The sequence below is a fragment of the Gorilla gorilla genome, chromosome 16, assembly GCF_029281585.2.
Source record: "Gorilla gorilla gorilla isolate KB3781 chromosome 16, NHGRI_mGorGor1-v2.1_pri, whole genome shotgun sequence".
Taxonomy (NCBI): domain Eukaryota; kingdom Metazoa; phylum Chordata; class Mammalia; order Primates; family Hominidae; genus Gorilla; species Gorilla gorilla.
Window position 1 is genome coordinate 36,069,676 of NC_073240.2, and position 18,729 is coordinate 36,088,404.

At 35.8% G+C, this 18,729-nt stretch overlaps 1 protein-coding gene across 2 annotated transcripts in view; it reads right to left on the minus strand.

The window, feature by feature from the left end:
* Positions 1 to 415: 415 nt before the first annotated feature.
* The window catches only part of DPH6 (diphthamine biosynthesis 6), a 175,520-nt gene continuing 157,206 nt past the window's right edge, over positions 416 to 18,729 (minus strand). For both annotated transcript variants that reach the window (XM_004055938.4, XM_055363256.1), the window contains 3 exons: positions 11,337 to 11,431; positions 3,029 to 3,116; positions 416 to 1,718 (listed from right to left, as the gene is read on the minus strand). In XM_004055938.4, the coding sequence (XP_004055986.2) occupies positions 1,665 to 1,718; positions 3,029 to 3,116; positions 11,337 to 11,431 (237 nt within the window). In that variant the 3' untranslated portion in view covers positions 416 to 1,664. The remainder of the gene's footprint in view (positions 1,719 to 3,028; positions 3,117 to 11,336; positions 11,432 to 18,729) is intronic.

The following is an 18,729-nucleotide window of genomic DNA, read 5'->3' on the forward strand; positions in this document are numbered from 1 at the left end:
TACGCAAAGAACTCTTAAAACTCAATAATAAGACAAAAACCCCAATTAAAAATAGTCAAAAGATTTGAAGAGACATCTCACCAAAGGAGATACACAGATGGCAAACAAACATGAAAAGATGTTCAACATTACATATCTTTAGGGAGTTGCAAACTAAAACAACAATGAGAGAACACTTCAGACCTACTAGAATGGCAAAAGTCCAAAATCCCTACAATGCTCAATGCTGGTCAGGAGGTGGAACAACAGAAACTCTCATTCATTGTTGGTGGGAATACAAAATAGTACAACTACTTTCGAAAACAGTGTGGCAGTTTTTTTTACAAAGCTAAACATAATCTTACCATATGATCCAGTAATTGTGCTCCTTGGTATTTATACACCTGAAAAAAACTTATCTTCACACAAAAACCTGTTCATGGATGTTTATAGTCACTTTATTCATAATCGCCAAAACATGGAAGCAACTGAGATATTCTTCAATAGGTGCATGGACAAATGAAATGTGGTAGAACCAGACAATAAAATTTTATTCTACACTAAAAAAAAAATGAGCTACATATACATGACAAGATATAGAGAAACCTAAATGCAAATTAATACATGAAAGAAGCCAATCTGAAAAGCTATATACTGTATGATTTCAACTACATTACATTCTGGTAAAAGCAAAACTATGTACACAGTGAAAGATCAGTTGCTAAGGGTTAAAGGAGAGGGAGGGATGAATAAGTAAAACACAGAGGATTTTTTAAGGCAGTGAAATTATTCTGTATAATACTATAACGGTTGACAAATGTCATTACACATTTGTCAAAACCCATATTATGTACAACACCAAGAGTGAACCCTCATGTAAACTATGGACTTTGGGTGATAATAATGTGTCAATGTAGGTTCATCAGTTGTAACAAATGTACCACTCTATTATAAGACATTGACGGTAGGGGAGGCTGTGAATGTGTGGAGGTAGAGGGTATATGGGAAATCTCTGCATTTTCTGTTCTATTTTTGCTGTGAACCTAAAACTGTTCTAAAACATAAAGTCTATTTTTTGTAAAAGTTTTCTAAGGTCAACATAGTTAATGCTGAAAAACAGCATTTTAAAAATCAGCTATAAAATAACTTGTAAGAGTTAAGGACATTCTTCCTAATTGTCCAATAATGTTGAAACACTTCAACCATGAATATATTTAAAATAAAAATGATAAATCGCTTTGGCGACACCCAGTAGAATAAGCTTGACTGGCTAAATAAAGTGACCATCTTTTCATCTTCATTTTCAAATGCCTCTGCATCATGACATTATTGGTAGGGATTGGAGCAAGAAAGAGAGAAGGAGGAAAAGAAACTAGTGTGATAAAAAAAGAAATGCTACAGAAATGGGGTTTATAGATGAAATAAAAGAAAAAAAAGGTCATAGGGAAGATGTGTTAACAAAAGAGAAAGAGTGAATTCCAAGAAAGTTGGCACTATTAATGAACATGCCGTTGACATTTTCCCAATTAATAAATGGTTCCACTAACCTCTTCTAATGAAAGTATGTTTCTCTAAAAAAAAAGAGTCATGAGAAAAAAATAAACTAGTCATAGTAACTGAGAAAATACTGTGCAATTTTTTTGTATAGAAATGGTGGTTTAATGAACAATGTTCCAAAACACTTTTCAAAAATTATATATATAATTAGATGTTCTGTAGTTGTCAGGCACTGAGGACACCTAAAAAAAAAAAAAGAAGGAAAATGCACCATATTTATTCAGTGTCAGTGAATATGACACTTCAAAGATGTAATACTGTTATCTGAAATACTGTTATCTTCACAGCCTATTTCAGGTAACAGTATTGCTTCTTTGAGGTGTCATACTGAAGACCAATCAAATACCAAAACAACGAGGTGAACAGTGAGCTATTCGGGTAGAGCTGAACATAGAATGGCTGGAGTGTCTACACATGAATTCAGTGCTTTTGACTTTGTGTGTGCGTACATGGTAGCAAAAGTAGCAGAAAACTACAAGTTAGGGGTTCAAGTAAATCTGAAAAACATTTGGATAGTGTAACTTAATTCTTGTGGGGGTTGCCAGCTTTTTGATAAAAGGTCACCAATAGTCATCATCCAGCCCAATTCCACAACCTATTTTTAATCCTGCCCATTGTCATTCTTCTGGAGAACTAGCACCAATAATTATCCTCACCTGTAGAAACCCTCTCATCTTGAGATTTTTGGCATTACCACTCTTTTCCTACTTTTGCCGAATTCTTGTTAATCCTCTTACTCCTTCAGATTTCCTATGATGTAAAATATGTAACTGTGGGTGTGCCTCAAGACTTGGGGGAAAGAACACTAAATATACATAAGACATTTTCTAATCCTTTTCTGTCACTACACTCATTTCTTCACATAATTTCAGCTATCATTTTTATGGTAACTAATATAAAGCAACATCTGAAGGATGAGACCTCTCAATCAAGGAATCTAATCCAGAACTTTATTCCACAAGATATCTTTAAATTAAAATTTTACCGTATCTTGACAGTGTATTTAAAATAAAACTCTTTATTGTAATTTTGCTTCACTTTCCATCTTCCATTTTTACTTCTTCTCTTTTCCTGGATATTTTTGTAAAGGTTTTATTTCTTCTTTTCCTCTCTTAAGCTTTGAATAATGACGATCCAATTTATTCTCAAACCCTTCCCTTAATGCTTATGTATAGTAACTTAAATGTGATCCTGCTAGATGATTTAATATTTGATTTTATATTGTCCTCTCATTGTTTAATGTATATACTATTCCCTTTTTAACTGACTTGCAAACTTTTCCTAAATGTAGTATCTTTTGTATCATATATAACTCAAAACTATAAGCATTTGTAAAATTCTTAGTTATTGACTGAGGAGCTGAAAAAAAACACTAATGATAAAAATCAATTTTCTTTTTCCTGTCATCTGTTGTTACAGAATTATATATGCAAAGCCAATGTATATATCTCAAATTTCTATTGAAATCACTGTGAATCTTAGATTTACTTGCCTTGTCCTCCAAGTGCAATTCTAAAAAGCGTAGATAAGCCACAGGTGCAAATGCATCAGCTGAATGTATGACTACTTCTGATGAATCCCTGAAATACAAAAATTTTACAATACATTTATATGCTACAAAAATTGTGACAAATCATTCCTCCTACTGACTAGAAGAGACTGAACATTCTTGTTTTATATTTATCTCTATTGGTATACAACATGTAGTGATTAATAAATATTTTTAATAACCCAGTATTTAATTGGGAAAAGGTTCAAGTATACTAAGCTTTTAAGAAAAAACAATGAGGCTTTCTATCTTCATAAGAACATAAGAGTTCAACTTTCAGGTTCACTCAAAGCTCTCTGAACAATTTTAAGACTTAAATTCCTGTTCAATTTCATTTTCACATATTTGCTTGGTATAGGCTAAGCATTAAACATTAGTGCTTTATCTTCATTATTCTTTTCATTTTCAAGAGGTAATTCATTCAATGTTTCACACAAAATCTCAATTATCCTTCACAAAAGCAGTACTGGTGATGATTTTAAGCTCTAGATGAACTCTTCACACTGCAGTATCATTGCTATTAAAATTGATTGTCTGACATAGTAATTACCACATTCAGGTAAAATGGTATGAACTGCATGCTGGCACCATATGGATACATGTAAATTAACTCAACTTTTATCAAAGATACCCTGTAAAGCACATATGAATAACTAAGATTATGTGTAAAGTTCTAATAATGAATTATTTTTTATTGTTTATTAAAAGAGTAATAATGTTTTGAATTTCAACTGAAAATTTAAAGATAGAAATTCCTCATATCATTTTAGTGCCTTGGGAAGTACTTCTATTGTTTATATTAATAGTTAGCATTTTGACCATTGTAGTACAGTAAAATAAATCCTGACACTGACATTTTGTCACTAATGTAAAAATATTTTTGAATCGACTTGTATCGTGCAAAGTTACTCGGTGGCAATAGAAGAAATCTCAAAATATTTGGCTCCAAATTATTAAACTTTCATAAGCAAAATGTTTACTTCCCACTTGAAAGATCAAGAAAAAAGTACGTTTGATGATTTAAAAACCCCAATTATCATTCATGAACCTTTAGTATCAAATATGTATCTTTCTAATGCTTAGAAAAAAATAACATTAAAAAGGCTTCCATGACATTAAAAGGAAAGCAACTTATAACAGACATAGAATCATTCAAGATTCAGCATCCTGATGGAAACATATAATTTGCCTTCACAGTCTACATCAACCAAAGATGCCACCAGGTATGATGAGGAGCAGCAGCAGAAAGAGAAAGTACAGAGGAGGCCCTCCTGCTTGCTACCACCTGTCCCTCTGGCTTGACCCCAACTTGGTTTGTTAGCCCTAATCTTACTGTTTTTCCATTTCCTCCACAGTTGCCTGCTCTGGTCCTATCTTGGCTCTTTAATCAAACCTCAATTCCTATTATACAATCTTACTCTTACATTAAATGTCAATATATCTGTTCCAGACTTTAGCCTTGGACACTGACCCTGAGCCTTAACTATGTCTAATTCAGGCAGCTTGGTTTTGATATTCTTGACAATGGGGTGCGCCAAAACTATAATTAACCTGAACTAATATTATCTCAGTAGAAAGGATTTTAGGTCCTCCCTTCTCATGTCAGTTATCCCCACTAGAAACAGAGGGATGACAGCAAATAGCTTAAATGATCTGAATCAAGATTATTATCCAGAGAGAATATATGACATTCTGAGCACTAAATGAAGAAGACTACAGTTTTTATAAATTCTATTAAATTCATAATTTCTAATTGACTAACATAATTTCATTCACTTATACAAAGGAAGAGTCAACTGGGAGAGACTAGATTTCAAATGAACAGCTTTTAGTTTCAAGCAGAATAATACCACTCACTATTGCTCTTCTCTCTCATATACTATCACAGTGACACTCAAATTTCAAGGAACTCTGGTCTCTGCTTCATGGATTTCTCTGAATCCTGAAAGCAGAATCTGTCAGAATATCCTCAGATTAATCCAGAAAACTAAGACAATTGTGCCACAGCAAAAATGCTCCCCAGCTGGCTGTCCTCCTTTCCTTTCTCCATTAATCAGTGTAGCAGTTACCACCTGTCATATAGCTAGGTCTTTTCCACAGCCAAGAGCATGCCCATGTTCTCTTTCATTACTACACTAGGCTCACCCCTACTTAACAACATCAAATGGGCAGCTGGGTTTGGTTTGGGCCTCTCTTCCTTGATACCAGCCTCCTGAGGTGTTGGGGTCAGGCCCTACCTCTCACCTCAAAAACAAAAAAAATGGTATTCCCTCTTGAGACTCAGCCATGGTGTTCGTCCCCACCTCTCCTCTAAAAGGACAACTACGCTAGGCTGGGACTGAACCAGTGTTTACCTCTCTTGCTCAAACATACGGTTTCTGTATTCACTAAAAGGTATACAGATATTCCCCACAGACTCACACTTATCTTCACAGACATCTCAAATGTTATTTCCATGAAGCCTTCCCTGACACCCTCAGACAGTACTAGTTTTCTCCTTTATGTGCTTCAGTATTACATTTATAGCCCTTTCATAACACATCCACTACATTATAATTATGTGTTTGTGTGCCTTTCTTCTGAGAGAGGAACCAGTTTTGTTCATCTTTGTCTGCCTGTCCCCGTTCTACCCCACCCTGAGCTCTGTATAAAGTACATTGCCTAATATTCATTAGATATTTGTTGAATAAATGAATGTACAGTTAAACTTTGTTAAGTATCCTCACAATTACACACTAATTAGTGAAACTATTAGAAACTCACAGTGATTTTTCAATTACCTATCTTCATGTGAATATAGTCACGTGCCACATTAATGCTATTTTTGGTTAAAGGCTGACTGGGTATTACGGTGGTGCCATAAGATCATAATGGAGCTGAAAAATTCCTATCACCTAGTGACATCATAGCTGTCATAATGTTGTAGCACAATTTTATTTTAAAAATGAATTTAGTGTAGCCTAAGTGTACAGTGCTTTTAAAGTCTACAGTAGTGTACAGTAATGTCCCAGGCCTTCCATTCACTCACCACTCACTCACCGACTCACCCAGAGCAACTTTCAGTCCTGTAAGCTTCATTCATGTTAAGTGCCCTGTACAGGTGTACCATTTAAAAAATTTTTTATATCACATTTTTACTGTACCTTTTCTATGCTTAGATACATTTAGATATATGAATATTTACCACTGTGTTACAGTTATTCAGTCTCCAGTACAGTAATATGGTGTCCAGGTTTATAGCCTAGGAGCATATAGCCTAGGTATGTAGTAGGCTATACCATCTATATTTGTATAAGTATACTCTGGTGCTTGCAAAATGACAAAATTGCCTAACAATGCATTTCTCAGAATGTTTCCACATTAAGTGACTCATGACTGTACACACTTTCTCATACACGCATATTGCATATATAAACATATTCATATATGCACATATATATACACCAATAACACTATATGATATCTCTACCATAATAAAAATAAAGATTAGTAGGTCTGAAAATTTAAATATAAGGAAAATAGCTCATAAATTTAAATAAATTCTCAGATGATACAGAATCAATGTAAGAAGGCAAATAAGATAAAGTACTTGCTTTATACTCATTTTGAAACACGGCATTACGGTGTTCTGTATTGAGTTATGCCTTAAGTGGGCAGAAAATATGAGTAGGTGGGGATGAAAATGAGGATAAAGTGTTTTAACCATAGGATTTGGTTCTTCCTTTCTTCTTTTTTCACTCTTATTCTTCCGTCCACCCATCCATCCATCCATCCATCCATCATCTATCCATCCCATATGTGGCAACTTTGTAGCAGTAATACAGTGATATTGATGATTAAAACAGAACTACAGAACTGTCTCAAATACTGACATAAAAATGTATACATGAAGAGAGAGAAGAAAATGACTACTTTCATTAACACTACCTTAAGATTTTAGTTATGAATATACATATATATGTAAAATAAGTAATAAGAGAGCAGGTTTCTAATTTGAGGACCTACAATTATCCTTTTCTCTTAAAAGCTAGGCTATAATTCTTCTCAGGAGGGCTTCTCAGGGAAAAAACTCATTTTCTCATCTCAAAATTTCTATCTAGAGGTGAACGACTTCATCTGTCAATAGACACGAAAAGTGAATTGTAAACTGTTCTAGGTAGAAATATAAAAAATTATTTCCAGACAAAGCCTGTTACACTAGTTTTTCCTAAAAACATTTTAAAATGTTAATTGGAATTTGGGCAAAAGGTATCTCATAATAAACTTCTACTTATTTATTATTTTTTATTATTGTTATTCATATTGTTTTTTTTTTTAGAGACAGGGTCTTGCAATGTTGCCCAGGTTGGAGTTCTGTGGTGCAATTATAGATGACTGCAGTCTCAAACTCCTGGCCTCAAGTGATCTTCTTGCCCTGCCCTCCCAAAGTGTTGTGATTACAGGCGTGAGCCACTGCACCTGGCATAATAAACTTCTAGAACCACACTGATCTCTCTAAATTACTTCATTATACAAAAAAGATTCAATCGTGGAATCTACAAAGAACTTAAAATTTACAAGAAAAAAACAAACAACCCCATCAAAAAGTGGGCAAAGGATATAAACAGACACTTCTCAAAAGAAGACATTTATGCAGCCAACAGACATATGAAAAAATGCTCATCATCACTTGTCATTAGAGAAATGCAAATCAAAACCACAATGAGATACCATCTCACACCAGTTAGACTGGCGATCATTAAAAAGTCAGGAAACAACACATGCTGGAGAGGATGTGGAGAAATAGGAACACTTTTACATTGTTGGTGGCAGTGTAAATTAGTTCAACCATTATGGAAGACAGTGTGGCGATTCCTCAAGGATCTAGACCTAGAAATACCATTTGACCCAGCAATCCCATTACTAGGTATATACCCAAAGGATTATAAATCACTCTACTATAAAGACACATGCACATGTATGTTTATTGTGGCACTATTCACACAGCAAAGACTTGGAACCAACCTAAATGTCCATCAACAATAGACTGGATAAAGAAAATGTGGCACATATACATCACGGAATACTATGCAGCCAGAAAAAAGGATGAGTTCATGTCCTTTCAGGGACAAGGATGAATCTGAAAATCATCATTCTCATCAAACTATCACAAAAACAGAAAACCAAACACTGCATGTTCTCACTCACAAGTGGGAGTTGAACAATAACACATGGACACAGGGAGGGGAACATCACGCACCGGGGCCTGTCAGGGGTGGGGGGCTGGGGGAAGCATAACATTAGGAGAAATACCTAATGTAGGTTATGGGTTGATGGTTGCAGCAAACCACCATGGCACATGTATACCTACGTAACAAACATGCACATTCTTCACATGTACCCTAGAACTTAAAAGTATAATTTAAAAACAAACAAACAAACAAACCCCCAAGGTATTGGTACAACTGCATTCTCTCTTGGGACTTTAGAGGAGAATCTGTTCCTTGCTTTTTCTAGCTTGTAGAAGCTTCCCACATTTCTTGGCTCATGGCTCCATGTCACTCTAGTCTACTTCCGTTGTTACATCCCGTTCTCTGACTCGGACCCTTCTGCCTCTTTCTTCTAAGGATCCTCATGATTACACTGGCCCACCTGGCCCCTCCCCCGCCTCAAAAAAGATATCTAATTATAATCAAATAAGTCTGCATGTAAAATTTATTTTTTCTCGCCTTAGAGGTAGTCTTCTTTTTTTGTAAAAAATAAAATGTCATTTGAATCAGACATTTAAAGTAGGATTCCTAATAAATGATTAGTGGCATGCTAATAGTGGCAGACAATTATTACATCAAATATAACAGAAGTTATAAAATCTGTCCCCAAAATGAATTCTAAATGATTGGATCCAGAATTATTAATACTCACTTGTTAAAAAACAGTTACAGGAACTAAGCTCATCTTTTAATTGTATTATATGGAAGATTATATCTAAATAATATAACTTTCATTTACATACAGTTTTAGAATGCACAAAACATGTTCACTCACATCTTCGCATTTATTGTATATCAGGCAGGTATGCTTAGGACATTTCAATTTTAAAGAGGAGGGGAGATTTTGTTTATATTAAGTGATATCCTTTTTCTGCCAAATGAGGATATTTCCCAACCTATAACTTCAAGTTATAACCTAACAAAGAAATACATAAAAGTATGTGAAACACCATATATAAACAAAAATAAACAACAACAAATTACAAATTAGTCCAACAGTATTTAGCAAATAGCCTAATGTATGCTCTGGTAAGTATGAGAACAAGCACTGGAGGCAATGGCAGCCAAAGCATATAAAAATGAAAGGTTTAGCAAAGTGGTCAGAAATGAGAAGGCAATCTAGAGAAAAGGTATCACAAAAGAAAGTATGAAGCTGAAGTGAGGCATAGCCTATGAAGAAAAAAAAAAAAGCAAAGAATATGCTTAAGCATCAGAATTAGATTGGTGATTAACTCATAAATGAGTAACAATGAAAAGACAGGGCTTCCTTTGTGTTTACAAGGTACATACCTGCGTGGTAGCACCTATCAGTTATTGTTGATTTGCCTGTCCATCTCTTTGGTTACAGGAAGAACTCCTACAGAGCAGGGCAGCAACTTGCAGAGTTCTACTCACACTTTGCACTGAACAGCTCATTTTAGCACTAGAGGGTTCTAACCACCTTCCCTGACATCTTCTCTTTAACAGCATGAGTAATTCCCTTCATGCCACTGTCTCTGTCAGGCTTAGGTTTCCTTGTCTACAAAATGAGGAGTTTGAAAAGGATTCACATTCTAGGTCTAAAATACTGTGATAAACATATCCTCTGGTTATGTAGAGTAAAGCAGTACATGTCTTGTAATTCCATGTTGTCCATAAAGACTTCCAGGTGCTCTGGGACCTCAATTTTTCTAGCAAATAGAGAAAGTATTATTCTTTGGCATGTTTTCCACTTATTGCTGTGCTTTTTTTTTCTAATTTGGTTAGTCCTATATTAATAAGTAAATATATCCTAAATTTTCTACTATAATTTCACACTAGCTTGCAAATGTTTTTCTTGAATAATATAACAGTATTATTTCATAGAAGTAATAACTTATCAATAGTTGACTCATTAATTGTTTTGGGATCATCATGGGCAAAAGAAATATGTCCTCTCCCATAAATAAACTTACGACTTATTTTTTACCACCTTTTATCGTAATTACACACAGATGTCTTTTTCTACCCCTTTGAAGGCAGAAACTATTTGAACATCAGTGGTGCCCAGAACACTTTGGATGTAATAGGTACTTGATGAGTATTTGTCAAATAAATAATGATTATGTTGATTATTAATGGAAAAGAAATTAGAAGAATATGAAAGCAAGACTGCATGAATATTGCATATGGTAATGGAAATGTCTTGTCATATTTTACAAAATAATTGCATTTTTTAAGAAAATCCACCTAGAGTTGTTGTCTTAATTTTCTTAGATCACTCCTTCCCTCATTATTAATATGCACAAACAGGTTAAGTCTTAGTGTTAGAAATATTGAAGCCTTCCATTCAATCAAGCATAACTCTGACAATCTTTTCCATGATGCATACAGGCTTAAGAAAAGCAGATAGTGTTCTCTTAGCATATAAAGAGAGCAACATAAATTAGAGCATGGATAATAAGGTAACAAACTGAAGAAAGTTTCTGTTTTTCACTACACTAATTTTAACAATTTATGGCAAAGAAATCACACTACTCACCATCAACTAAATTCATTTAAAAACAAAGTTTATGTGTAAAAATAACCCCAAATAACTGAAGAGAAATGTTTAGCATTACCATTCTGAGTTGTTAAAGCCAAGAAAACGAAAAAAGAGGAAGGAGTTAATGGAACCCACAGGCTACTGATGTGGCAGTTTATCAAATGTAGCTGTAATGAAAGATAAATAATACAGGCAATTCACACTTCATGAAAGGATAAAAGTGTCAGTGTGTAGGTACCAGTTTTACTGCAGGCCATAATCAGCAAGTAAACGAAAGTGCAATGTCTAAAAAGTTTATAGCCTTCTATGAAGGCCTCGTCTTGTCAGGTATTGATTTAGGTATTCAGATAACTTCACTGGTATTAAACAAATTGAGTGTTTGTGAACTTAGAGGACATGTTCTATTTTTCCCAACAAAAGTTGCCTCAAGCTTAATGTTCAGTTGCTTCCATCACTTAAATTTATGGGAAAAAAAGAAAATGCTGAAATGATATCTTACACAATTATTTTCTTCTTAAATAGAGGGCAATCCAAAGTGAAAGTTTCATACTCTCCACCTTCTCCACAAACATGTACTCCATACTTCTTAGAAAGCTGAAAATAGGAAAACACAAAAAACAAGAAAGAAGTTTAAAATTAGACAGCATAAATGCTCTCTTATCTTATCTGGTACCAAAAATTCCATACAAAAAACTTTAATTCCAAAATAGTTTGCAAGGTAAGGAAAACTAATTATATTTCTGCTTAAAACATGTTTAAAGCCATTTCAAAAATGTTATCATAAGGCATAGGATCCCTAAGAATGCCAAAACTCTTGAAAAAAAATAACATTAAGAGGCCAGGTGTGTTGGCTCACGCCTGTAATCCCAGCACTTTGGGAGACCGAGGTGGGCGGATCACAAGGTCAGGAGATCGAGACCATCCTGGCTAACATGGTGAAACACCGTCTCTACTAAAAATACAAAAAAATTAGCCGGGCATGGTGGTGGGCACCTGCAGTCCCAGCTACTCGGGAGGCTGAGGCGGAAGAATGGCGTAAACCCGGGAGACGGAGCTCAGCCGAGTTTGCAGTGAGCTGAGATCAGCCTGGGCGACAGAGCGAGACTCCGTCAAAAATAAAAACGAAAAACAAAACACACACACACACACACACACACACACACACACACACACACACACACACAATTAAGATTATTGTAAATTTGGGGAATGACACTAGCCTCAGATTCAAAGCTAGATTCAGTCACAATGTAATAAACAAAAATATATGCAGCCAAATTGGGCTCCCCCAACTCTTTGCCTTTAAGTGGAAGGCAATGAAAACGCTGTGTTTAGTGAATTTCTCAAGGATACAGAAAAAGCAATATAAGGCCTTTCCTTAGGCCCATGAACAAAAAGAAGTCACACACATGTTTATTATGCTTGCAGTCGTTATTAGGAAAGTTCCAAGGGCACTGAGAACTAGTAAAGTTCCAAAGCTGCAGACAAGCCTTAAGAAGGTCCAACTACAAGAAAGGTTGGGTAACTTACAAATTTGTCTAATCAAACCTGAAATTAAAAAAAAGAAAAAAAAAACCAAGCAGCAAAACACAAAAAAACCGATGATTTGCACTAAATATAAGCCATACCATTTAAATAGTCTTGATATTGAGAGTAAAAAATCTCCTATCTGGTTGGCATATGTCTGGCATCAGTGCTGGGGAGCACTCTCCTTTCTACTCTGTGCTATTCACCCTTTCTAACAACTTTCCACCAAATGAACTTTCTAATTACACCTTTATAACTTATGACCACTCTCTTTATGTGGGGAGTATACCTTATCATTTATTAGCATTCTTTTATTAGAAAATGTTTTACTGAAGTTCTGTGTAATTTCTGTAATCCACCACCAAAGAATAACTACATTTTTAAATTAAATTTGGCATGGTTATTCTCCTATAGAAGTGGTTCTCTTAGTCCCTAGTAAAATAATATAAGCTGCTATGTTAAACCAAAATATTACCATTATAAAAGACTCATATATTCAACAGGAGACTTTAAAATCTGAATGTACCCAGTGATATTTTCAATTCACATAAAATATTTCTATCACATTCATTCGTTCAGTCAGTTCTTCGACAAACACTTTTTGAAAAATAGTTATTAGCCAGGCCTTGCTAGATGATGAAGTTTCAAAAGTAAACAAGATAACGAGACAACCTTCTTGGTCTCTTGAAGCTTATCAAATATACTGTACTCTGTATTTTAACATCACACACTAATGACGCAACAGCGATATTGCCTCTATAAATGAATAGGCACAATGTCTTCTCCCTTTCTATTACTGATTCACCAGTATTGACACATAGGTTCCAAGTCAAGAAATTGGGATAAAGAACCCAGTGGTTTCTATGGCTGAGGAACCAGGAAATAGTATGACTAAATCCTTACAATATCTTCTGTGGCCTCTCTAAATTCTACAAGCTTCAAGCTCTAATAGACACAAGTACTCAGAGAAAAATTCAGCTTTGCTGGATTACTTTTAGCCAGCTCAAAGGCCCTTTGATGTCTTGAGAGAACCTCCTCAAGAAGTAGAGCCTATGCCAGCCACTTTCTTTAATGAATCTTCTAAGACACAGCACCTTATTAAAAAGCAGAATCTTTGTAGCACAAAAGCATGACGTATGCATGTGATAGAAAGGTCAGTTTAGGTATGTGAAGCATCCAGATGTGCACATTCCAGACACTTATTTATGGTGTACAACCTTTCTATTTACCTTTCTAAAAGTTAGTATTACTAATATTTACACTGTTCATAGAAAACAGCAACTTTATTCCTAACCTATCTCAGGTCTGTCTCTGGCTTCGACTCAAAATTGGGATTATTGTATCCTAGCACTTAATCATTCCAAATGCAATTTTTGCCATTCTCTTTGATAAGTTTCTCTATCAGTATCATTGTAATGAAAAATACTAAATCATTAATAGATTTTTGAAAAGTTTAATTTCTCAATGAATTTTCATGATTCTTTTCATAATTTAAGTACACAAAAATAACAAACTACATTGAAAAACACATAGTTTTCATGCCATCTATTCTTTCACTAAGTTATTCTTATACGGATGTATTTAAAGCTATGACATTTGATAAGTTCATTAAGAGAAGTATAGAGAGAACTTCAAGGCCGAGGCCAGGAACTAGATGCTAATAGCCTTCAAAGTCATGACAATCAAAAATGTCTGCAGACATTGCCAGGTGTCATTTGTGGAAAAAAAATCCCAGCTACTCAGGAGGCTGAGGCAGGAGAATCGCTTGAACCCAGGAGGCGGAGGTTGCAGTGAGCCGAGATCGCACCATTGCACTCCAGCCTGAGGGTCAAGAGTGAAACTCCGTCTCAAAAAAATAAAAACAAAAATAAAAAATCACCCCTCATTGAGAACCACTGGCATAGTTGTTACCACCCCTATGCATGCAGGGATGAGGAGAAGGAACAGCTACAAATGGGACCTAATTAAACTAGAGAGCTTCTGCACAGCAAAAGAAACTATCATCAGAGTGAACAGGCAACCTACAGAATGGGAGAAAATTTTTGCAAGTTACCCATCTGGCAAAGGGCTAATATCCAGAATCTACAAGGAACTTAAACAAATTTACAAGAAAAAAAACAAACAACCCCATCAAACAGTAGGTGAAGGATATGAACAGACACTTCACAAAAGAAGACATTTATGCGGCCAACAAACATATGAAAAAAAGCTCATCATCACTGGTCATTAGAGAAATGCAAATCAAAACTACAATGAGATACCATCTCATGCCAGTTAGATTGGCGATCATTAACAAGTCAGGAAACAACAGATGCTGGAGAGGATGTGGAAAAATAGGAACACTTTTACACTGTTGGTGGGAGTATAAATTAGTTCAACCATTGTGGAAGACAGTGTGGCGATTCCTCAAGGATCTATAACTAGAAATACCATTAGACCCAGCCATCCCATTACCGGATATATACCCAAAGGATTATAAATCATTCTACTATAAAGACACATGAACACGTATGTTTACTGCAGCACGGTCACAATAGCAAAGACTTGCAACCAACCCAAATGTCCATCAATAACAGACTGGATAAAGAAAATGTGGCACATATACAGCATGGAGTACTATGCAGCCATAAAAAAGGATGAGTTCATGGCCTTTGCAGGGACATGGATGAAGCTGGAAACCATTCTCAGCAAACTAACACAGGAACAGAAAACCAAACACTGCATGTTCTCACTCATAAGTGGGAGTTGAACAATGAGAACACATGGATACAGGGAGGGGAACATCATACACCAGAGCCTGTCAGGGGGTTGGGGGCTAGGGGAGGGATAGCATTAGGAGAAATACCTAATGTAGATAACAGGTTGATGGTTGCAGCAAACCACCATGGCACGTGTATACCTATGTAACAAACCTGCACATTCTGCACATGTATCCCAGAACTTAAAGTATAATAATAATAAAAAAGGCAATATGATTTCTTCAAAAACTTATTTTATATAATTTTCATTTGTATAAAAGTGTGTTTATTGTTTCACATTTTTTTTATTATTATACTTTAAGTTTTAGGGTACATGTGCACAACATGCAGGTTTGTTACATATGTATACATGTGCCATGTTGGTGTGCTGCACCCATTAACTCATTTAGCATTAGGTATATCTTCTAATGCTATCCCTCCCTGCTACCCCCACCCCACAACAGGCCCCAGTGTGTGATGTTCCCCTTCCTGTGTCCATGTGTTCTCTTTGTTCAATTCCCACCTATGGGGTGAGAACATATGGTGTTTGGTTTTTTGTCCTTGCGATAGTTTGCTGAGAATGATGGTTTCCAGCTTCATCCATGTCCCTACAAAGGACATGAACTCATCATTTTTTATGGCTGCATAGTATTCCATGGTGTATATATGCCACATTTTCTTAATCCAGTCTATCATTGTTGGACATCTGGGTTGGTTTCAAGTCTTTGCTATTGTGAATAGTGCTGCAATAAACATATGTGTGCATGTGTCTTTATAGCAGCATGATTTATAATCCTTTGGGTATATACCCAGTAATGGGATGGCTGGGTCAAATGGTATTTCTAGTTCTAGATCCCTGAGGAGTTGCCACACCAACTTCCACAATGGTTGAACTAGTTTACAGTCCCACCAATAGTGTAAAAGTGTTCCTATTTCTCCACATCCTCTCCAGCACCTGTTGTTTCCTGACTTTTTAATGATTGCCATTCCAACTGGTGTGAGATGGTATCTCATTGTGGTTTTGATTTGCATTTCTCTGATGGCCAGTGATGATGAGCATTTTTTCATGTGTTTTTTGACTGCATAAATGTCTTCTTTTGAGAAGTGTCTGTTCATATTCTTTGCCCATTTTTTGATGGGGTTGTTTTTTTCTTGTAAATTTGTTTGGGTTCATTGTAGATTCTGGATATTAGCCCTTTGTCAGATGAGTAGGTTGCGAAAATTTTCTCCCATTTTGTAGGTTGCCTGTTCACACTGATGGTGGTTTCTTTTGCTGTGCAGAAGCTCTTTAGTTTAATTAGATCCCATTTGTCAATTTTGGCTTTTGTTGCCATTGCTTTTGGTGTTTTAGACACGAAGTCCTTGCCCATGCCTATGTCCTGAATGGTATTGCCTAGGTTTTCTTCTAGGGTTTTTATGGTTTTAGGTCTAACATGTAAGTCTTTAATCCATCTTGAATTAATTTTTGTATAAGGTGTAAGGAAGGGATCCAGTTTCAGCTTTCTACATGTAGCTAGCCAGTTTTCCCAGCACCATTTATTAAATAGGGAATCCTTTCCCCATTGCTTGTTTTTGTCAGGTTTGTCAAAGATTGGATAGTTGTAGATATGCGGCATTATATCTGAAGGCTCTGTTTTGTTCCATTGGTCTATATCTCTGTTTTGGTACCAGTAGCATGCTGTTTTGGTTACTGTAGCCTTGTAGTATAGTTTGAAGTCAGGTAGCATGATGCCTCCAGCTTTGTTCTATTGGCTTAGGATTGACTTGGCGACGCGGGCTCTTTTTTGGTTCCATATGAACTTTAAAGTAGTTTTTTCCAATTCTGTGAAGAAAGTCACTGGTAGCTTGATGGGGATGGCACTGAATCTATAAATTACCTTGGGCACTATGGCCATTTTCACGATATTGATTCTGCCTACCCATGAGCATGGAATGTTCTTCCATTTGTTTGTATCCTCTTTTATTTCATTGAGCAGTGGTTTGTAGTTCTCCTTGAAAAGGTCCTTCACATCCCTTGTAAGTTGGATTCCTAGGTATTTTATTCTGTTTGAAGCAATTGTGAATGGGAGTTCACTCATGATTTGGCTCTCTGTTTGTCTGTTATTGGTGTATAAGAATGCTTGTGATTTTTGCACATTGATTTTGTATCCTGAGACTTTGCTGAAGTTGCTTATCAGCTTAAGGAGATTTTGGGCTGAAACGATGGGGTTTTCTAGATATACAATCACGTCGTCTGCAAACAGGGACAATCTGACTTCTTCTTTTCCTAATTGAATACCCTTTACTTCCTTCTCCTGCCTGATTGCCCTGGCCAGAACTTCCAACACTATGTTGAATAGGAGTGGTGAGAGAGGGCATCCCTGTCTTGTGCCAGTTTTCAAAGGGAATGCTTCCAGTTTTTGCCCATTCAGTATGATATTGGCTGTGGGTTTGTCACAGATAGCTCTTATTATTTTGAGATACGTCCCATCAATGCCTAATTTATTGAGAGTTTTTAGCATGAAGGGTTGTTGAATTTTGTCAAAGACCTTTTCTGCGTCTATTGAAATAATCATGTGCTTATTGTCTTTGGTTCTGTTTATATGCTGGATTACGTTTATTGATTTTCATATGTTGAACCAGCCTTGCATCCCAGGGATGAAGCCCACTTGATCATGGTGAATAAGCTTTTTGATGTGCTGCTGGATTCGGTTTGCCAGTATTTTATTGAGGATTTTTGCATCAGTGTTCATCAGGGATATTGGTCTAAAATTCTCTTTTTTTGTGGTGTCTCTGCCTGGCTTTGGTATCAGGATGATGCTGGCCTCATCAAATGAGTTACGGAGGATTTCCTCTTTTTCTATTGATTGGAATAGTTTCAGAAGGAATGGTATCAGCTCCTCCTTGTACCTCTGGTAGAATTCAGCTGTGAATCCATGTGGTCCTGGACTGTTTTTATTGGTAAGCTATTAATTATTGCCTCAATTTCAGATCCTGTTATTGGTCTATTCAGAGATTCAACTTGTTCCTGGTTTAGTCTTGGGAGAGTGTATGTGTCCAGGAATTTATCCATTTCTTCTAGATTTTCTAGTTTATTTGCATAGAGGTGTTTATAGTATTCTCTGATGGTAGTTTGTATTTCTGTGGGATCAGTGGTGATATCCCCTTTGTCATTTTTTATTGCATCTATTTGATTCTTCTCTCTTTTCTTCTTTATTCGTCTTGCTAGCAGTCTATCAATTTTGTTGATCTTTTCAAAAAACCACCTCCTGGATTCATTGATTTTTTCGAAGGGTTTTTTGTGTCTCTATTTCCTTCAGTTCTGCTCTGATCTTAGTTATTTCTTGCCTTCTGCTAGCTTTTGAATGTGTTTGCTGTTGCTTCTCTAGTTCTTTTAATTGTGATGTTAGGGTGTCAATTTTAGATCTTTCCTACTTTCTCTTGTGGGCATTTAGTGCTATAAATTTCCCTCTACACACTGCTTTGAATGTGTCCCAGAGATTCTGGTATGTTGGGTCTTTGTTCTCGTTGGTTTCAAAGAACATCTTTATTTCTGCCTTCATTTCGTTATGTACCCAGTAGACATTCAGGAGCAGGTTGTTCAGTTTCCATGTAGTTGAGCGGTTTTGAGTGAGTTTCTCAATCCTG